The sequence below is a fragment of the Nilaparvata lugens genome, chromosome 2, assembly GCF_014356525.2.
Source record: "Nilaparvata lugens isolate BPH chromosome 2, ASM1435652v1, whole genome shotgun sequence".
Classification (NCBI taxonomy): domain Eukaryota; kingdom Metazoa; phylum Arthropoda; class Insecta; order Hemiptera; family Delphacidae; genus Nilaparvata; species Nilaparvata lugens.
In genome coordinates this window covers 92,152,800-92,175,652 of record NC_052505.1, presented here as the reverse complement: position 1 = coordinate 92,175,652, position 22,853 = coordinate 92,152,800, and the positions used below count along the sequence as shown (strand labels likewise).

Here is a 22,853-nt window from a genome sequence, read left to right as displayed (position 1 = left end):
GATTGATTTATTACATGCCAGGTCTTGAAAAATCTATTGCATTTATAAACATACAAATTATACAATCTATATATATATATATATATATATATATATATAATATATATATATCTATATATATATATCTATATCTATTAAAACACTTATTGAAATGGGCTGCTTTTAAATTAATAAAACAGAATAAAACTTGTAGCAACCTTTTTTTCTCATAAATAAAATGAAGGGTGCTACAAGTTTTTATTTGGTTTATAGATTATATATATATATATATATATAATATATATATATATATATAATATATATGAACAGGATACACACGACACGGATAGACTAAAAAAACTTAGTCTCAGGAGACTCCACTTCCTGGTTGATTGACAAAGGGGCCCAGCTCCCCGGATATTCTCGTTTAAATGTGAGCTTTTAATCTATCCTGTCGTGTGTATCCTGTTATATTTAATTATAATAATTTAAATTGTTTTCTGTTAAGTGCTATATATATAAGTTAAACAGGAGACCCAAGTATAAATAGATTGAAAACACTTAAAAACTTACATTAGAAATAGGGGAAATTTTCGGAGACTGAGTCTCCTTCATCATCCGAGCAGACTGCAGTTTTGAATCCAACCTTTGGATCTGAAAATTTCCCCCTTTTGTAATGTAAGTTATCAAGTGTTTTCAATCTATTTATATCTTGTGTCTCCTGTTTTAATTTATATTACAAACTTTAAAGTGTCTTCTGTTATATATATATATATATATATATATATAGATAGATATAATATATATATATTTGTGTATTTGATTGTTGTTTGGTTGACACGAACGGCATCAAACTCTGGGAATATGTTGTGTAAGATTGGGGATGGATGCTGACCAAAATTCAAAATGGGGGCTAATAAATTTTTTTATTATCCATTTTGCAGACCTATGTTTTCACAAGGTACTCACTATGGGTATTATGTGAGACTGTTTTAGAAACAAGGTCACTTCCAGCCTAGATAACGAAACAGTGGGGGGGGGAAATCAAAGTGTACAGGGGAGCTAAGTGGGGGTACAGAGGGCACAGGGACAGAGCTAAATGGGGCACAGGTCAAAGGTCGCCATTAGAGGGACTCCAGCTGCGGTTTAATGCGGAAACTTGGCAACTTACTTGAGAACTCCTGCCTTTGGATTAGTTCAAATTAGTCCCACCAGAGTGAGCCACCGTGCACCCAGGGGACAACTGCTAACTATTCACAATGTGAGCTAAAACTACAGAGGTCACCCTTAGTCAAGCAAATCTTCCAAACAAAACTCTCTGCCTATAGATTGTTCCACTTCAAGTACTGTTTAACTATAGTGAGGTCCACGTTATAATGGCAATGGATAAAGATAGGAGAATAGCGATGCCGATTCTTTGCATTAATTAATTATATTTCTACACTGACAAAATCATAATTGGCATCGTTGTGGACCTAGAAAAGGATAGTAAACCGGCTTGTCAATGATAGACAAGGATAGCAAAACCAAAGTTGATCAAATACTGTCATTATAACGTGGACCTCACTATATAGATTGTTCCACTTCAGGTACTGGTTAACTACCCCATATACCCCAACACATATCATTTATAGTGGGGTTATTTATTTATTCATTGAATTATATTTGCCTTTTGAGAAATTATTCAATGCATAAAACTTCATTGTTTTAATTGTTATAGTATTGTAATTTGTAATGTAACTGTTTTTAATGAATAAATTTTATTTGATTTAAAAAAAAAACTATAGATTTTTTTATGATGACTAGCAGGAAACCCTGCAAGGGTTTATTTTAAAACATGACAAACTGAAAACTTGACGTAATGAAATCTTGGAGAATTGGAAATAGGCCTCTAACCGTCCTCGGTTGTTCAAGAATCTATATGCAAAATTTCAAGTTAATAAGTCCAGTAGTTCAAATTCTACTAAGTTTCACCAAAGAGAAACAATAGTGTAAGTAGATATCCCATGGTATAGGGAATTTATGTCGCAACTTTTACTGTTATCTCAAGCCGATTACTGTCGATTTTTGTCAATTTTTACTGTTTTGTTGGGGTGATAGTGTAGAACGGCACAATTTGAGAGACTACCAGCGTCACACAGCTGCATGGGAAAGAACTACGTGAACTATTGGCTTGGGATAACAGTAAAAGTTGCGACATAAACGCCCTATACCATGGGATATCTACTTATGCTATCGTTTCTCTATGGTTTCACAGAAATAAAATTAGTAATGACTAGCAGATAACCCGTGCTCCGCATGGGTCTATTTTAAAACTTGAGAACCTGAAAACTTGACAGAGTGGAATCTTGAAGAGTTTGAAATAGGCCTTGAACCATCATTGGCTAATTGAGAATCTATATTCAAATTTTCAAGTTAATCAGTCCAGTAGTTCAGACGAGATGATGCGACAAACATAATTTTCCTATCCCGTCGTGTATAAGCTAGTTCTTCACTTTATTATAGTATAGACTAACAGGTAATCCGTCGATGAAGGATCGCTTCTATTGTCATTTCCATGCTGATTCTATCAAAAAGGCTTACACTCTCTTTTTCGCTCTTTCTCTCAAGAAATTTTCTCAGAGGCTCTTTGGATTCTGTAAAATATGACAACACTGTCTTCCATAAGAGCAATGCTGCAATCTAAGGCTAGACACACACCAGTTAGTCAAGTCAAGACAAGACAAGACTTGATCAGACACGTTTAGTCACAATAATTCACATAGCTGCCTATGACGCAACTCACACTGATTAGTCATTGCAATTAGACATGTCTTCATAAGCAACTATGTGAAGTATTGTGTCTAAACGTGTCTCATCATGTCTTGTCTTGTCTTGTATTGACTAACTGGTGTGCGCCCAGCCGTAAGGTGCATTTTCGTTTGTGCGTAAATTTCCGCAGTTGACGACGACAAGCATTGTTGACATTCATATTGTCCAAATTTCAAGTGTGCTGAAACAGCTGAACAAATAACTTTACATTATTTGTGTTCATTAATTATTCAAGAATAAAAACATTTGTAAGAATATTACATTTGAAAGTATAAGAATGTATAAACTCAACCTCCCGCATTAAAACATAATTGTACATAATCTTTTAGGCTATTTGGACAAATTGAAATCTACCCAATCTGAGATCCTCATCCTGTCGTGATCGACGACGGCATTTACGCACAAACGAAACCCCATTTTGAAATGAAAAAGATTTTATTCATCCAAAAACTAGTACAATAACAGGAAAAATCTGTTTCTTATCATCTAAACATAGACATGTACAGTAATAATGATGTAACAAAATGATAAGATTCTTTTATAAGAATGAAGCGGTTTGCCTGACTATGGAAAGAATATTATTTGACTATTTAGTCATGTCCACACTGAACAAATGTTCGACATACATGTTCGGCAAACATGTTTGTTGAGGAGCTCAGGGACAAACATTTTAAAAAGCTTGTACAATTATTGTTTGTCAAACAAAAAATTACGGTTTTTCCAAACATTTTCAGTGTTGACAGCTGTAAAACATAAAACCTGTTCTCCCCACTTACAAATATTTTGTTTGGTGACACGTCCACACTGGCCACGGGCAAAACATTGTTTGTCAAACATAATAAAATTCGCCCAAACTGTTTCAACAAACATGTTTGTCGAACATTTGTTCATCGTGGACACGGCTATAGACAAATTGAAATCTACCCAATCTGAGATCCTCACCCTGTCGTGGTCAACGACGGCATTTACGCACAAACGAACCCCCATTTTAAGGTTTGCCAGATTGTGGAAAGAATATTATTTGACTATTTACACATATTTACTTTTATAACACTTTTACACTCTGGGTTAAATAGAATGTAGGCATTCTATGAAAGGAACAGAGCTCCTTGCTAAAACAAAACCAGAAGACTCCTTTCAGAAAATGAATTACAACACGCTTTAAATCAGCCGCTGAGAATGAACAAGAGCGGCTCGAAACGCGTCCAAGCCGCTACTTCCTATGGCTGGTGGCTCATGGCTCATACCTCCATTGTTTTTGCTGTGTCATCACACCAAGCAAGCCAACTTGCAAACAATGCCCTTCTAATAAATATGCCCTGCTAAATAATATGCTGTTATGATTTATATCCCGGCCACATGAATACACACACATCTCTTCTCTCTCTTTGCTTCCATACTTTGTGGGTCGCTCTCTCTCTCTCTCTTCCTCTCTGTCTCTCTCTCGCTCACACTCTCTCACTCTCACGCTTACTGTGTTTTCAATTCTTTATAATTCTATCTCATTTCCCAAGTATACCTGTCTCAAAGTTTTCTTTTGGGTCTATTGTAGACTAGCATGTGCTTTGCACTGGGAAAAATTTTGTGTTGTGAAATGCAGTCTCCTTATGTGCAGAAATCATGAGACAAATTGAATATAAATTCTGTCAAAACTACGTGGCAAAAGCAAAAAGCTTGATTGGTGGTCTGGAACCTGCAGCCGCGTAAGCCAGTCATACACACACATCTATTTTTGGACGTTCGATTTTTTGCCGTTCTCATGAATTCTATTAGATTAAACAGAACTTGACAAACATCATCTGTTTGAAATCATCTGTTCAATCTAATAGAATTTATAAGGACGGCAAAATACCGTACAAACAAAAATCGATGTGTTTGGAACAAAAATCGATGTGTGTGGAACAAAAATCGATGTGTTGGAACAAAAATCGATGTGTTTGGAACAAAAATCGATGTGTGTGGAACAAAAATCGATGTGTTTGGTACAAAAATCGATGTGTGTGGAACAAAAATCGATTTGTGTGTGCGTGGCTTATCGGATTAAATGAAACTTGACAATCATCAGCAGTTTAATAGTGATATAATAGAATCTTTAAGCACGGAAAAATCGAATGTTCAAAAGTCGATGTGTTTCAAAGTGGCTTTACATTTATGAGCTGCGCGAGCTACGGATTGAGCTACGGAATCACTACTTGGAGCAAGCTGTGTTCGATTGGGCTGTTGAGCCAGTTACACACACATCGATTTTTGCCGTTCTTATGAATTCTATTAGATTAATCAGAACTTGACAAACATCATCTGTTTAATCGTAATAGAATTTATAAGGACGGCAAAAAATTGTATGTCCAAAAATTCGATGTGTGTGTAACTGGACTTATAGTTACGTAAAACTGTATCACAAATTGAATGTGAATGTCTAATTACTTAATTAGAATAAATTGATTAATCGCAATAAAAATAAGCCAATGTCCATCCTTGGAAAATTCAAAATCGTTATGTGAAATTGCAAGTTAATCAGTTCATGGGTTCATAAGTTGATAATGTGTCACTCGTATATCTCGTATCCCCTTGGATTGCCTCTCCTAAATGCATGTATAGTCATATTTTATATGTATAGGCACAAGCCAATTCCATTCTTCAAGATGTTGCTTATTTAGAAAACTATTTGCCTTGTGGTTTCATGAAATTGCCTCTATAATTCACGCCAAAGCTCTCCAATAACCATGTGGATTTGTGTAGTCTCTCATTCGAACTGTTCATTCTGTTTTTCAGGATAATTGCCAGAAATATTCTCCTATTCAATTTTAATCTATAAATCTGAATTTCTGAAGAAATCTGAGTGAAGTTATTGAAAACCCAATAATCCTATCAGCATCTTCCTTATTCTAATTGGCGAAAATGTTGTCAAAAACAGGGTTTTTCGCGATTTTCTTGAAAACGGCTCCAACGATTTTGATCAAAGTTATACCTAAAATAGTCATCGATAAGCTCTATCAACTGCCACAAGTCCCATGCCTGTAAAAATTTCAGGAGCTCCGCCCCATCTATGCAAAGTTTGATTTTAGATTCTCAATTATCAGGCTTCAGATACAATCTAAACAAAAAATTTTGAGTGGAAAAGATTGTGCATGAAAATTTCTACAATTAATGTCCTGCAACATTTTCACCTTAAATTGAAAATAAGCTCGAAATTCGAGAAAATGTGATTAGCCAATTACAAACTGTTGATTCTATTAAATCATTCATTATGGAGAGATAGCAGACCTCGTATGTCTACAGCGTTATTGTCCTGTCACCAGCTGGCTCAAATCTTTGAATAGTAGACTTGAGATGCACGGGAACACTAGCGTCAGGTGATCAATTCTCATAACGGCAAGGAAAGTTGTGTGAGTGCGCCACACCAGATTTTTAATTTTAATCTATAAATCTTAATTTCTGAAGAAATCTGAGTGAAGTTATTGAAAACCAATAATCCATCTCAGCATCTTCCTTATTCTAATTGTTGATTTTGTTTTGCAGGATAACTGCCAGAACTACATCAGGATAATGGCGCAGATAGGCCCAGGAAAACTGTTAGTCTGCGGCACTAACTCCTTCAAACCAAATTGTCGAGAATATTCCATACAGGTGAGTAAAAAGCATTCATTATCATTCTGTAAAATATAAAATTGATTCATAAAATCACTTCGCTTATATGGGATACTTGATTCGAATATAAAAACAACTAGCCGTCAGGCTCGCTTCGCTCGCCATATCCGTCTAGCCAGGGGGCTTCGCCCCCTGGACCCCCGACTGGATCGTCCAAAAATGAGTTCAGCAGGCTCGCTTCGCTCGCCTGCATTTTTCATTTGAGCATTTTTATTATATGTTAGGACGATCCAGTCGGGGATCCAGACTAAACGGATATGGCGAGCGAAGCGAGCCGAACGGCTAGTAATATAATATTCCCAGGGATAGCTCTGATTGAAGTAGCAGTGCCCGAACAATTTCTCCGCGATAAATGCATTTCAATCTTCAACTTGGTGCCAACCTAACAAAGTCAACTCAACTTGATGCCAACCTGACAAGATTTTTAATTTAGTTACCAGAACAACTGTTTCGAAGAGAGAGAACACTAGATTATAGTTCTATATTAACATATGGTATGGACATTTCAATTATAATTTTCAGATATTGCAATAAGAAGAATATACATGCTAGAAGACGAACTTTAACCCTTTGAAAACCACCCTTAGAGTTTAAATATTGCCAAAAGATTTCTTAGTGCGCCTCTAAAGGGTCAACTGAACATACCTACCAAATTTGAACGTTTTTGGTCCTGTAGATTTTTAGTTCTGCGGGTGAGTGAGTGAGTGAGTGAGTCAGTCAGTCAGTCAGTGAGTGAGTGCCATTTCGCTTTTATATATATAGATATGAAAACTTTAAAATATTAAAGTCTCCTATGGTCAAAAATAGTCGTTAAAATAATTTAAAGTTTTTAATAAAAAGGTACTAAAAGTTTTAATATTGTTTTTATTTAAATTGATTCGTTTATTTGTATGGGGCTACTTGATAATACTGATATATTTACCTATATGACCACTATTACCTTTTCACTTCTGCTCATCTTCATTGTTCTCTCCTTCTTTACTCTCTAATTTCTACCGTTCTCCAAAAACATCAACTTCAACTCCTCCATATTTTCTATTCTTTTCCTCTCATTTATAAACAAAATTATTCAGAGTTCTTCTTTCTCTTCATCCGACGTCATTCTCCATCTTACTCCAACTTTCTCCCGTTTTTTCAACCCCCCATCTTCTTTATTATATTATTTACTGTCCATATTTCCCAGATATATCCTTGCTCGCTTTCTCACTCTATCTCACCACATAACCCTATCTTCCCTCTTCTTCGTTACTCTCTCACTTACTGACCACATCTTCCTGAGTTCTTCTTTCTCCCACTTTCTCTCCCTATCCTAGAACATAACCCCCCCACTTCATAGTCATTTCTTTTCTAAGCCTCGTTTACGTATTCAGCTCGTGTAGAATTGCTGTGAGAACGGTAGGCCGAGCCAGGCCTATAATACGAGGATGAAGAAGAAGAAGAAGAAGAGGAAAAGAAGAAGAAGAAGAAGAAGAAGAAGAAGAAGAAGAAGAAGAAGGAGAAGAAGAACACCACAGGAGGAGGTGGTGGAGGAGGAGGTGGAGGAGAAGAAGTTCAAGAAGGAGAAGAAGAAGACGGAAGGAGGAAAAGGAAGAAGAACATGGGGATGAAGAAGTACAAGAAGGAGAAGAACAGAAGAGGAAAAGGAAGAAGAACAAGTAGAAGAACAGGGATAAGAAGAAGAAGGAGTAGGAGGAGATGAACACAGGTGGAGGAGGAGGGGTAATAGGAGGAAGAGTGTGAGGAGGAGGAGGAGAAGAAGGAGAAGAAGGAGAAGAAGAAGAAGTAGTAGAAGAAGAAGAAAAAAATAAGAAAAAGAAGAAGAAGGAAAAGAAGTAGTAGAAGAAGAAAAAAAGAAGAAAAATAAGAAGAAAAAAATAATAAGAAGAAAAAATAAGAAAAATAAGGAGAAGAAGAAGAAGAAGAAGAAGAAGAAGAAGAAGACGAAGAAGTAGTAGAAGAAGAAAAATAAGAAGAAGAAGAAGAAGAAGAAGAAAATGAAAAAGAAGGAAAAGAGCATCACACATTTTATTGGCCTGGCAGCAGATGACGTCTGAATGATTCATGCCGGCGATTATCGAAAAAACGTTCCTATACCGGAATGATGATCTGTCCTATCTATATTGCTAAGGCCGGCTCTACACCGGCCATATCTATCTCTAAGGCCGGCTTCACACTGGCGGTATATATTGCTAAGGCCTGCCATACACTGGAACGAGGCTTGGCTGATGTGACATCATTTACACAGTCGTTTGAGTTTGATTTCGCTGCAGCAGCTGAGATGAATCGGCCGATTTGATGATATCTGGAGAGGGTTCCAAATGGTCCCACAACCTTGTCTGAAGCTCTGTTTAGGTCGTTCCTTCTGATTTCATCTTTCTTATGTTAATTTTCCATTCAAATTATTCTAAACTTCACTGTTTCATGATTTGAATCACACTTTTCCATTTCTTCTCTAGAAATGAGTGAATTTTTGTAACTTGTTCAGTTATATTGTATTGAAATTATTCTAAACTTAACTGTTTCATGATTTGAATCAAATTTTTCCATTTCTTCTCTAGAAATGAGTGAATTTTTGTATCTTGTTCAGTTCTATTGTATTGAAATTATTCTAAACTTCACTGTTTCATGATTTGAATCAAGCTTTTCCATTTCTCTCTAGAAATGAGTGAGTTTTTGTAACTTGTTCAGTTCTATTGTATTGAAATTATTCTAAACTTCACTGTTTCATGATTTGAATCAAGCTTTTCCATTTCTTCTCTAGAAATGAGTGAATTTTGTAACTTGTTCAGTTCTATTGTATTGAAATTATTCTAAACTTCACTGTTTCATGATTTGAATCAAGCTTTTCCATTTCTTCTCTAGAAATGAGTGAGTTTTTGTAACTTGTTCAGTTCTATTGTATTGAAATTATTCTAAACTTCACTGTTTCATGATTTGAATCAAACTTTCCCATTTCTTTTCTAGAAATGAGTGAATTTTTGTAACTTGTTCAGTTCTATTGTATTGAAATTATTCTAAACTTCACTGTTTCATGATTTGAATCAAGCTTTTCCATTTCTTCTCTAGAAATGAGTGAGTTTTTGTAACTTGTTCAGTTCTATTGTATTGAAATTATTCTAAACTTCACTGTTTCATGATTTGAATCAAACTTTCCCATTTCTTCTCTAGAAATGAGTGAGTTTTTGTAACTTGTTCAGTTCTATTGTATTGAAATTATTCTAAACTTCACTGTTTCATGATTTGAATCAAGCTTTTCCATTTCTTCTCTAGAAATGAGTGAGTTTTTGTAACTTGTTCAGTTCTATTGTATTGAAATTATTCTAAACTTCACTGTTTCATGATTTGAATCAAACTTTTCCATTTCTTCTCTAGAAATGAGTGAATTTTTGTAACTTGTTCAGTTTTATTGTACCCTATTTCGATGGAAAGCACAATTGATTAGATTGTATTAGAGTAATTTATTCTTGTATGTTACAATATATAGTATTCTTATGAAACTTTTCATTACAAATTGTGCTGATTCAAGGTTTTAATTACTATTGTATTTGTTACTTGAGCTCCTTATGAATTGAGCATTTAATTGTGAATATTCAGTATCTTCTCATTATTTATCAAGCCTGTTGATTAATTTTGGTTTAATCATTCACTTTTCTAAATTTCTCATAGTTCTCTTAATTATTATTCGCATTACAAACAGTTTAATTAAAGTTGTGATTATATTCAACCTTTCATTTGGTATTTTTTATTTCAATCTCAATCCTAAGTTACCATTTGCTGTATATACTCTGATTAGAGTCTAATAACTCGTCTTATACTCTGATTAGAGTCTTTGGGAAGCTTTAAAAACAAACATACACCAATTTGCTTTTATTCAATATATATTATGTAAGCACATTGGAATTTCCTCCTTTCAAATTCATATGTGGATTTTGTTAGTTTCTGATTACTCTACTAAATTTCATAACCTACAAATTCACCCTTTATACAGTCCACTCTTTTACTTGGACAAATTTTAAATATAAAGCACAATCATTATTATTTAGACGAATAAATAAATAAATAAAAATATATAGGTACTGGCTTATACACTAATTTACACAATGACAGTATAACTAGATATTCAACGAATTCTACAAAGTATGAAAAATCATCGATCAGAATGAATATTGATTGCAATCAGAGGTGTTTTTCTGGTTCTAAATTTTGTGAAATTGCATGACAATTTTTCAATTAATACGAGTGTAATATCTTTTTTTGTCATAGTCTTTCAATCTCAGCTGTTCTCCATGCATGAAATCAATCTGGTAAACAGCTGTTTGCAAAAAACAAAATAATATGATTCTCATTACAGCATACTCCACTGTAATGAAACCATATATTTTCTTTACAGCTGAGTATGTTTCCTAGTTCCGAAATAGGAACAGCAAAACTGCTACAAAAAACCACCTTCAGCGCTCCAGGTGGAAATTTTGTCAACTTCCACAAAATTCCTGATTCGGAATTTGTAAACTAGGTTATGTTTATAGAATGCATGTAGTAACTTCAGCACGAGCAGGTAATGTTAACTATTTTTTTAGATTATTATGACTAAAAATAGTGTATGTTACTTGGACGTGAATGTCTTTTTCGCATTGCTCAAATGAAATTCCAGTTTCGGCTAACGCCTCGAATGGAAACATCATTCTCGCCTGCAAAAGGCCCCTTCCCGTCCATGTGACGTAAGATACTATGTTTTCTATTCAGTTTCTTAACAGCATCAAAATTCGAAATTTTTAGTTTCTGTTGTTTTTGAGTGAAAAAGGACTGAATATTTTTAGAAAAGTGAAATCATAACCTCATTTCGGACTTTTAAAAAATATCCAAATTTGGGAGAGAAATATTCGAAAGGAGTATAAAATAAAGGAGTATTCAATGCTTTCTTGTAAAAATAATAATAATAAATAAAAAGTGATATTATCGGATTTGATATAAGCAGAACATTTTTTTATGGAAAGCCACTTTCAAACTCTATTTGTGGATGCTTGTTCCTATGTTAGCTGAGAGATCTCCTACATCAAAAAGCGTCAACCAATCAGGAGCGAGTACTCTACCTTGTACAAGGCCACGCCCACAACGGGCTCTCATTTGCTGATGAATTCACGTCACGTCACTATGGCTGACTCCATTTTGTTTATCGATACCATTTGAACTGTTGAATTGAGTGGGAGAACGTTAACTTGTAAAGAGCAAAGATGGACGGACAAGTAATGAAGATATTTAATACATCTTGTTGAGTATTTAGGACAGAAAAACAGGCCTTGATGCACCTCAAGGTGAAGATGATTGAGATTTGCTTCTGAGACAAGGATGAATGTTGGAGAAATTATAAAAAGAGAGAGAGCGCGAGAAAGTAGAAGCATAATAATAATAATGGGGAAGAGAAGGAAGATGAAGAAGAAGGGAAGAAGAAGAAGAAGATGATGGAGGAGGAGGAGGAGGAGGAAGAGGAGAAAGAAGAAGATTAGATTAATCTATTTATTCATGTATGTTACAATATTTACTAGCTTATACACTAATTTACATTGAATGACGGTAATGCTTATTATTCAACGAATTTCACAAAGTATAAAAAAATTAATCAATGAGAATAAAGATTGAATGCAATTAGAATGACGATAATATACTGTATAATATTATTCTTCATAAATAATGTAACATCATAAATCGGCAGTGTTTCAACAAATAATAAATTATTGTCGATTCTTTAAAGAGGTTATAAAATAATGTCCTTCCCATCAACACACGACCATGTGTGTGAGAGAGAGAATCAGAGAAAGAGAGAGAGTGTGTGTGTGTGTGTGTGAGAGAGAAAGTACAAGGAATATATTGGAATGTAAAAGGAAGAAGTAGTAGGAGAAGGAGAAGAAGGATAACACGAAGAAGAAGAAGAAGAAGAAGAAGAAGAAGAAGAAGAAGAAGAAAAAGCAGATGGATGAGGAAGAGGAGAAAGAAGAAGATCAATAAGGAGAAGAAGAAGAATCTGGAGAGTTCTTTCTGAGCCGAGGATGAAGAGTGAGAGAAATAATAAAGAGAGAGAGGAAGTGGAAGGAGAAGAATGGAGTAGAAAAGGTAGAAGAAGAACAATAAGAAGAAGAACAAGAAGAAGAAGAAGAAGAAGAAGAAGAGGAAGAAGAAGAAGAAGAAGAAGAAGAAGAAGGAGGAGAAGAGTAAGAAAAAGAAAAAATAAGAGGAGAAGGAGAAGAATCTGGAGAGTTCCTCCTGAGACGAGGGTGATCGGAAGAGAAATAAGAAAGAGAGAGAGAGAGAGAGAGAAAAAGTCGATGAAGAACAAGAACTCCTCTTTCAAAGGAGTAGTAAGGGAAGAAGAAGAAGAAGAAGAAGAAGAAGAAGAAGAAACTGAAGAGTTCTTTGCCGTCATAAATTGTAGCATGGACGAAGAACACTGGACAGTTTGTATGTACCCCTGCCTTGTAAACTCGCCCCTCTAAAGCTGACTACTTGCCTTTTTCTGCTACCAGGGATTTTCTCCCTCTTATCACATTTTCCCCCACTTTTCTTGGGTTTTCTCCCTTGGTTGATGCCAATATTGCTATAGTAACGTCCACGTTATAATGGCAGTATTTCATCAACTTTAGTTTTGCTATCCTTGTCTATCAATCGACAAAGCCGGTGGTACTATCCTTTTCTAGGTCCACAACAATGACAATTATGTTTTTGACAGTGTAGAAGTATAATTATTAATTAATGCAGAGAAACGGTATCGCTATTCTTCTATCTTTATTCACTGCCATTATAACATGGACCACACTATATAGTGAGGTCCACGTTATAATGGCAGTGTAGAAAGATAGGAGAAAAACGTTGCCGATCATGTCTTGTCAATGCCTTCTACAGACGGTAGCTGATACAGGTTTATTGATCTAATATTAACTGTTCATTCTCGTTTAAAATTATCAATCATATTTTATTAAGCAAGAAATTATATTTTCTACAACTGCGCGTAAAGAAAGAATTTACCTACTCAATTCTCCTCGTAAAACAGCTTATTTCTGAGGAGAATCTACTTTTTCGCTCGCTAACCATTGCATGCACAGTAGATTTTCATTACGCTCGCTTATCATTTGCGCATGCGCAGAAGAGTTTCTTTACGCTCTCTAATCAGCTGATGATAAGCAGCTCGCCAAAAGACAAACCACTCTCGGTCAGATCTTAACCTAAAAATTCGTTAATTGTTCCGATTCTGCAGCTATGATGGATATCAGTGTAGACGAATTACTATTAACTCCGCCAGATATAAGTGATTTAACAGGTTTGTGCAGTTGTAGAGAAAAATTCGTATGTAATTCGCGCATAATGCTTCTTTATTGCTCTTGCAAAATTATCACACTTTGCTTTGCATCGCGTAATAACTGTTTTGCGCAAACAATAAAATTGCGTATTATGCTCTGAATACATAGATAGCTATTTTCAATAATATCGTAATGAATTTTCGTAATTAAGATGAAATATTTTGTTAATTAATCATAAATTCTACATTGTTAAAAGACAATCTGGCAACAGAGCAAAGCGGGAGAGAGAGATAGCGCTATCCGCTTTGTTGAATGATAGACAAGGATAGCTATACCATTGTCAATCAAATACTGACATTATAATGTGGACCTCATTATAGAGTTCGTTCTTTTCATGCTGCTGTGTTCACACGAGGCAGTGTAGGGCGGTCCGGTTGATTCTGCTGTCGCATAAATAGTCAACAGCGGAATAGACAAATTATTTTCCCAGTCAATTATCTTTATTGCGTATTCTTCAAGAACAGTAATGGGGTCTCAGAAAATTAGTGTGCCAATTCTACTCTAGACCAACTTGTAACTGTCAAAATCCTCTACGAAAGACATCAAAATTTTCCATTCTATCAATGTTAACTGTTTTAAGTAGCTTTACACAGTTAACAGTTAACAGTTTACTGTATCTTTATGATCAGGACTGTAGACGGATCAAGTATGATGATGCAGAAGATAAAAAAGAGGAATTTATTATTTTTATTTAACGAAAATCTCAAATAAATGCTGTAAATCACCCCGAAGACTTCCGCTACTGCAGACATTGACAACAGGGTTAACAGCTAGATGGAAATTCGATGAGAACTACTATCCAAAATTATCTGCCAGCCCGGGAATTGAACCCGGTACCTCCCAATTGCTAGTCAGGAATGCTTACCCTTACACCAAACTGACAATCTCTGGATAGCAGCGCTCATTTTATACGAAGCCATAGCGGCCAACCAGTTACAGATGGAATTAAATAGAGAATGCATTTATTCAAATGCTAATTAATAATAATTATTATTAAACGAAAATCCCAAATAAATGCTGTAAATCACCCATATTTTTATTATTATTTTACAAAGCTACTTTCTAGAAGTATTTTAAGCCTAGGTGATGATGATGAGATGAATGATAATACAATGAAGGTAGAGTTATGTGAAGAAGACAAAACTGATGATTATAAGCAAGAATAACATAAATGGAGATCACCTATAAATCAAGCACCAGTGGGAAGATTAAAGAAGTATAGCTACCTGGGAACCATGATAAATGAAGAATGGGATATTACTGAGGAAATAAAATCAAGAATGGGAAGCCAGATCAGCTTTCAATAGAATGGTCTCCTATACTTCAAGAACAAGAATTTCTCCCTAGAAACAAAGATAAAAATGCTCAGTTGTTATGTGTTTACAGTCCTATATATGGTGCAGAGTCCGGACTATGAATGAGCCATTGGTAAAAGACTTGTTTCATTCGAGATGTGGCTACAAAGGATTCTGAGGATACCGTGGACTGATCACGTGACAAACATTGAGGTTCTAAGGAGAATGGGGAAAGACATTGAGATAAACACCACCATCAAATGCAAAAAGATACAGTGTTTGGGACATGTAATGAGAAACGACGTAAGATATTCTCTATTACAGGTGATTCTCCAAAGAAAGATTTTTGGAAAGAGGGGTTCAAGTAGAAGAAGAATTTCTTGGCTAAACAACATCCGATCCTGGTGTGGAAAAAGCTCCATAGATATATTTCGTATTGCCGTGGATAAAGTGAAAATCGCCATGTTGATCGCCCACGTTCGAAGCGGACAGGCACAATAAATAGAAGAAGAGTTATGAATGAATAAAAATTATAGATTATGCTATCCACTTGAATTGATGTAAGTCCACTTTTCAGTCCAGAAATAAATAAACTAGGAGCTTTGAATTTGATTTGATTAAACACAGAATGATAACATTCATAAAGTCTCAGAACTTGAAAATATTGAGTTAGAGTATTTATTATTGAATATTGTAAATATTAAATAAGAAGAAGAAAATTTGGGAGAGGAATAGCACAAGGTTACCTTATTTCTTCTTTCCCTATCATTTGGATGATCTACTTATTGTATAAATCAATAAAGAATAAAGATAATAAAGAAGAAGAAGAAGAAGAAGAAGAAGAGAAGAAAGAAGAGAAGAAGAAGAAGAAGAAGAAGAAGAAAAGAAGAAGAAGAAGAAGAAGAAGAAGAAGAAGAGAAGAAGAAGAAGAAGAAGAAGAAGAAGAAGAAGAAGAAGAAGAAGAAGAAGAAGAAGAAGAAGAAGAAGAAGTAGGAAGAAGAAGAAGAAGAAGAAGAAGAAGAAGAAGAAGAAGAAGAAGAAGAAGAAGAAGAAGAACAAGTAGTTGTAGTAGTAGTAGTAGTAGTAGGAGAGAAAAAGAAAAAGAAGGAGAAGAAGTAGGAGAAGAATAAGAAGAAGAAGAAGAAGAAAAGATCGTGTACAAGAACAGGAAGGAGGAGATGATGATGATGATGATGATGATGATAGATTAAGTTCATGATTTTGATGATGGTGATTATGACATGATTGGAGAAATTGATAAACCCGACGAAGAAATAGAAGATGAAGGAGAGCAAAAGAAGATGAAATGTTGACACGTCGTCCATTATGAGACAAGTTGTAAGTAATGGAAGCCTTCACACAGCCGAATGAACGGACATTGTCTGTTCATTATCTCCACGGCCGGTGCATTTCAACAAAGGAGTATAGGGTGTTAGGTTGTACACCCTTTTAATTCGCACACCCTTTGACAAGAACATATACCACCTTCTCAGCTCATATCACACTTGTGTGATCTCACTTCTACTGAAAGCACCAACATACGATCTTGCAACACTGGATTTCCTATGTGAAATATAGAGTTTAACAGAAATCCTATACTATTAAGCGAGCAATTTATTTTTGCTTATGATGAAAAAATTCGATTGCACTAGGACTCATCCTTGGGAAAACTCGCTGGAGGACATGAAAAGGATAATAATTATTCAACCTTCGAAAAACAGATGATAATTTCGTCGTCGTTCCCTGTGTGGGAGTTAGACAGAATTATGTTCAGCTGTTGAATCGATCAGCTTATCTCACGGGAAATATTATCTAGAAATTTCAATCGACTTGATCAAAATAATCTGATTTGTTGACAAGACATGGTATATCATTCTTAATTAGAGTATATCATAATTTTCAAAGTTGATTATTATTTTACAGTTTTAAGAGATTAGTGAGTGTTTTTACTTTCCTTGCCCTATTACCATAGGTAAGGAAAGTATTGCTTCCGAAAAAAATTAAGGTACCTAATTTGTAAATTTTTATACGTGTCTCTGAGTCCAAAAAGTGGTTTCTGGGTATTGGTCTGTATGTATGTATGTATATATATATATATATATATATATGAGTGTTTGTGCGTTTGTGTACACGATATCTCGTCTCCCAATCAATGGAATGACTTGAAATTTGGAACTTAATGACCTTACACCATAAGTAACAACACGAACAATTTCAATCAAATGCAATACAAGATGGCGGCTAAAATGGCGAAAATGTTGTCAATAACAGGGTTTTTCGCGATTTTCTCGAAAACGGCTCCAATGATTTTGATCAAATTTATACCTAAAATAGTCATTGATAAGCTCTATATGCTGCCACAAGTCCCATATCTGTAAAAGAGCTCCGCCCCATCTATGCAAAGTTTGATTCTAGATTCCCGATTATCAGTCTTCAGATACAATTTGAGCAAAAAATTTCAAGTGGAAAGGATTGGAAAGGAAAATCTCTACAATTAATGTTCAGTAACATTTTCACCTAAAAATGGAAATTGGCTCGAAATTCGAGAAAATGTGATTATCCAATTGCAAACTGTTGGCAACTGTTAATTATATTAAATCATTCACTATGAAGAGATAGCAGACCTCGTGTGTCTCCAGCGTTATTGTCCTGTCACCAGGTGGCTCAGATATTTGAATAGTAGACTTGCGCGTGAACACTAGCGTCAGGTGATCAATTTTCATAACGGCAAGGAAAGTTGTGTGAGTGCGCCACACCAGATTTTTTGTTATTCAATTCGGTTTGTAAACAACCTAAATTAGACCTATTCTGTTATAAAATGTTTGGACTGAAAATTGGACCTGAATTGTGTATGGAACATAACCTACTTTTTGGACTATTTATAGTGTATAAATCAAAATTCGGGGAAGAAACAGTTTTGGACTGTGCCTGTTAGTCCTTCCCCAATCATTTTAAATAATTGTTTTCTGTTTATCAATAAATAATTAACGAGCGAAGCTCGGCGCCCCGATATTATGAAATTATTAAGCGATCAATTAATGTTTATATGTCTTTATCTTGCCGGATTTCGAAACAGCTCTAACGATTCTCACGAAATTTCGAACAAAGAAGGATCATGATACAAAAATTGGATTTCACTAGGTCTCATCCCTGGGAAAACTAGCTGAAGGACATTAAAAGCATATTCATCCTTGGAAAGTGAGTGAGCGAGCGAGCGCGTGTTTGGGAGTGAGACAGAATTATGCCTCAGCTGTTGAATTATTGCATCCAATCAACTGATCTCACGAGAAATATTATCTGGCAAAAAAATTAATGGAAATGATCAAATAGAAAACCTATTATATTGAGCGAGCAATTTCTGTATATCTGTTTATATTTTTATATCAGGTTATCTGGTCATTTTTATATCTGGTTATTTATGTTCAACGGATCGCGAAAACGGCTCTGACGATTTTCACGAAATTTGGTACATATTAGGTTTATCATATAAAAATTCGATTGCACTAGGTCTCATCCTTGGGAAAACTCGCTGAACGTCATTAAAAGGATAAATCATCCTTGACTGAAACAGCTGAGACTTTCCTCGCCTGTGGATAGTAAAAAGTGAGCGAGTGATCCTGTGAAAAATCAAAATATGGCATCCCCGAAATTCATAAGCTGACGTATAGCTAGCTGTAAAATATAAACACGATCATTTTAGAGAATTGTGTTCTGTTTATCAATAAATGAAAATTACGAGCTCAGTGCCCTGATATTAGGATTGAATATGAGTTGAATGAATTTAAACAAAACTCAATATCATGTATAATGCTATTAGTGTAGAATAGTACATTGTATATTTATTTAATATTGTAGCAAACACAGTATATCATTCTAAATATAATCTATAAATATATTTCCCTCTTTCCTTATAAATTTTATCTTCTTCTATACTCCAGAACGAAGCTCGGTCCCCAGATATCAGTAATAATGGTCTAAGAACCGCCATAGTGAAGTCCACGTTATAATGGCAGTGGAGAAAGATGCAGAACAACGTTGCCAAACCTCTGTCTTGTCAATGCCTTCTATAGATGGTAGCTAATACAGGTTTATTGATGAAATATTAACTGTTAATTCTCTCTTAAAAAATCAAATATATTCCACTGAGCAAGAAATTAAATCTTTCAATAATTTTATAATGAATTCTCATAATTAAGATAAAATATTTTGTTAATTAATTATTAATTCTACATTGTTAAAAGACGATCTGGCAACAGAGCGAAGCGAGAAAGAGATAGCGCTATCCGCTTTGTTGAATGATATACAAGGATAGCAATACCATTGCTAATCAAACACTGCCATTATAATAATGTTGACCTCTCTATAATTGTATATATTATAATTTCTCTTTATAATTTACACTCACACACATCGTTTCTTGAAAGTTCGATTCCTGCAGTCCATAAGGTGCGTACAGATATACGCGCCGCGAACATGAGCAATTCACTTTTAATCAGCTGATGCCAAGCTTTTTACATCTGTATCTTACCGTTTCTGTAAAAATACAGATATAGTCAGCTGATTAAAAGTGAATTGCTCATGTTCGCGGCGCGTATATCTGTACGCACCTTTATAAATCCCATGAATGCAAATGAAAATGAAAATGAAAAAATTCTTTATTAGGCGGAGTTGAATGAATTTTCTTCGAAAGTAATGCAATGTGTAGATGTGCAAAAATCGATGCAATTCCCTTAAATAAACTGCAAGATGTTTATTTGTGATCAGATCTTTCCCCACCAGAGTTCAGCACTGTATGCCCCAAGTGATTTAGAAAATAATTCTCGAAAATGGAGATCCAGATATTCTTTGGGAATAGAGATCCAGCTACTCGGAATAAAACCCGAGTTATGCCCTAGGGAACACGATACAAGGACCTGAATTCATATTCCGTTCAACAGTCTTGCAATCTTGTGCTGAATATCTTGAGAAAATATACGAACAGTTAAACTTTCATTCCATCCTGCTTCCAAGTTTTATGTAGGTAACGGTGACTGTATTTTGAAAACGTATTATTCAAATTTCAATAATACAGTCGTGATATCTTATGTGTACATTTGATATCTTCTTGGTAGTTGTATTCGAGTTTCAATTATGCAGTTCAGGAAAGTGAATTCATGAGGGTATGTTTTCGAGATGAATATTTGAAATACACTTGAGAATTAACGTTGATAGCTTCATCGAATAATACTTAATTACTGTCTCCGATTGAGTACTTTATTTATGTAAATTACAATATATACTGGCTTATACACTTATATACAATAACTTACAATACAGCAAAATTATAGATGAATTTAAATAATATAGACTAAGAAAATAATTATTGAACTGTATATGATATGAAAAAGAAATTTGTAATATAATAACTATAGATAGTTATTGTTATGCATCTACATAACAATAGTCAAAATCATCCGACAGAGAGTACAGAATATTGGATAAAAATACTATGGGGTCCATGTTAGAATGGCAGTGGAGGAAGATGGAGAAAAACGTTGCCGAACCTCTGTCTTGTCAATGCCTTCTATAGAGGGTAGCTGGTACAGGTTTATTGATGTAATATTAATGGTTCATCCCCGTTTAAAATAATCAATTATACTTTATTAAGCAAGAAATCATAATTTTATGATGAATTTCCATAACTAAGAAGGAATATTTTGTTAATTATTATTAATTCTACATTGTTAAAAGACTATCTGGCAACAGAGAAAAGCGAGAAAGAGATTACGCTATCAGCATTGTTGAATAATATACAAGGATAGCAATATTAGTAGTTCTGCGAACAGTAGACCTCGCTCATGAATACAACTTCCAATCTAATGAGAAGGGCCAGTACAGTAAGTACAGTATATTGTGAAGATTTAGCCACGTCATCTATTATTCTCTCTATTGAAAAGTGCTAGAGACACTGTTTGCAGGGACACCGGACTTATCAAGGAGGTACCTTTATATCGTCTCCATATTCACAATATAAACTATTACAACTTTTCTAACGATTAATTATAAGAAATCGGTCAACTGACGGAAAAATGGAATATGCAGTAGTCAATTTATGTGATGAATCGTCTCACAGACGATGGTGAGATGGAAAATGATTCTAAATAAGATGGGTTTGTTGGTGACAATGACAGGAGGTTGCTAATGATGTTTTTCATGAAAAGTGGATTCAATGTTATGGCTTGTTATGCCTATGCAGAATATTAATGCTCACAAATCGGTTTCCGATCTCATACCTAAAGGAAACAAGGAGGTACCTTTATATCGTCTCCATATTCACAATATAAACTATTACAACTTTTCTAACGATTAATTATAAGAAATCGGTCAACTGACGGAAAAATGGAATATGCAGTAGTCAATTTATATGATGAATCGTCTCACAGACGATGGTGAGATGGGAAATGATTCTAAATAAGATGGGTTTGTTGGTGACAATGACAGGAGGTTGCTAATGATGTTTTTCATGAAAAGTGGATTCATTGTTATGGCTTGTTATGCCTATGCAGAATATTAATGCTCACAAATCGGTTTCCGATCTCATACCTAAAGGAAAACAAAAGACTTGACACTGTAGAGCGACACAAAAATGCACAAAAAATGCATACAATACAATCATTATTGTACCTGATAAACTGAAAATTCAGTTAAAAAATAACTGATAGTGTTATGAATAAAAGAAGTTGGAGATTAAAGAAATGTTTATGATGTTAAATATTGTCTACAACTGGAATAGTTGTTGATTTATTAGTTGATTAATTTTATGATCATAAAAATTGTCCACAACTAAAATAGTTGAGTTATCCGTAACATAGATAATAATAGTTATTTATGTATTGATATTGAAGATTTTTTAAAAATAATTTATGCAATTAATTTTATAAATCAATTTAATTATTCTATATAGTAATAATAATAATTTTATAATGAAATATTATTAGAATAAGATAAAACAATTAGTATCGTCTGCGAAAAAATCGGAATCGGATCTGCAAATGGTCGGAACGACATTTGAACCTGGGACCCACAGTGTATCAAACTAAGCTCCATCCTTCTTGGACACCAAACCTTACTATATTTCACACGATTTTAGAATCTATACACCTCTTTATAATATAATTAAGACCAGTACAATACGGATACATAATATCTGTTAACGTCCGTGTTATAATGACAGTGGAGAAAGGTAGGAAAACGATTCTCTGCCTTGCTTTTGCCCTCTATAGAGGCTAGCTGATATCAATATAATGTAATATTAACTGTTCATTCTTGCTAAAGATAATCAATTATATTTTATTCCTCAAGAAAATAATTATCTATTACATTGATTAAATAATGAATTTTCTTAATTGAGATGAAACATTTTGTTGATTAATTAATTATATTTCTACACTGTTGACATACGATCTGGCAACGTCGGGGAGCTAGAAGAACATATCACTATCTGCTTTGTCGAATGATAGACAAGGATAGCAACACCAATGTCAATCAAATACTGCCATTATAACATGGACCTCACAAAAGGTGTATTGTTGGAACTTAAGGTCCTTACAGTATAGGGATCCGACACGAACAATTTTGATCAAATACAATTCAAGATGGCGGCTAAAATGGCGAAAATGTTGTCAAAAACAGGGTCTTTTGCGATTTTCTCGAAAACGGCTTCAACGATTTTGATCAAATTTATACCTGAAAAAGTCATTGATAAGCTCTATCAACTGCCACAAGTCCCATA

The 22,853-nt window shown here is 34.5% G+C and overlaps 1 protein-coding gene across 2 annotated transcripts in view; it reads left to right on the top strand.

The window, feature by feature from the left end:
• The window catches only part of LOC111061043 (semaphorin-1A), a 530,166-nt gene that overhangs the window by 7,068 nt on the left and 500,245 nt on the right, over positions 1–22,853 (top strand). For both annotated transcript variants that reach the window (XM_039422103.1, XM_039422102.1), the window contains exon 2: positions 6,310–6,417. In XM_039422103.1, the coding sequence (XP_039278037.1) occupies positions 6,310–6,417 (108 nt within the window). The remainder of the gene's footprint in view (positions 1–6,309; positions 6,418–22,853) is intronic.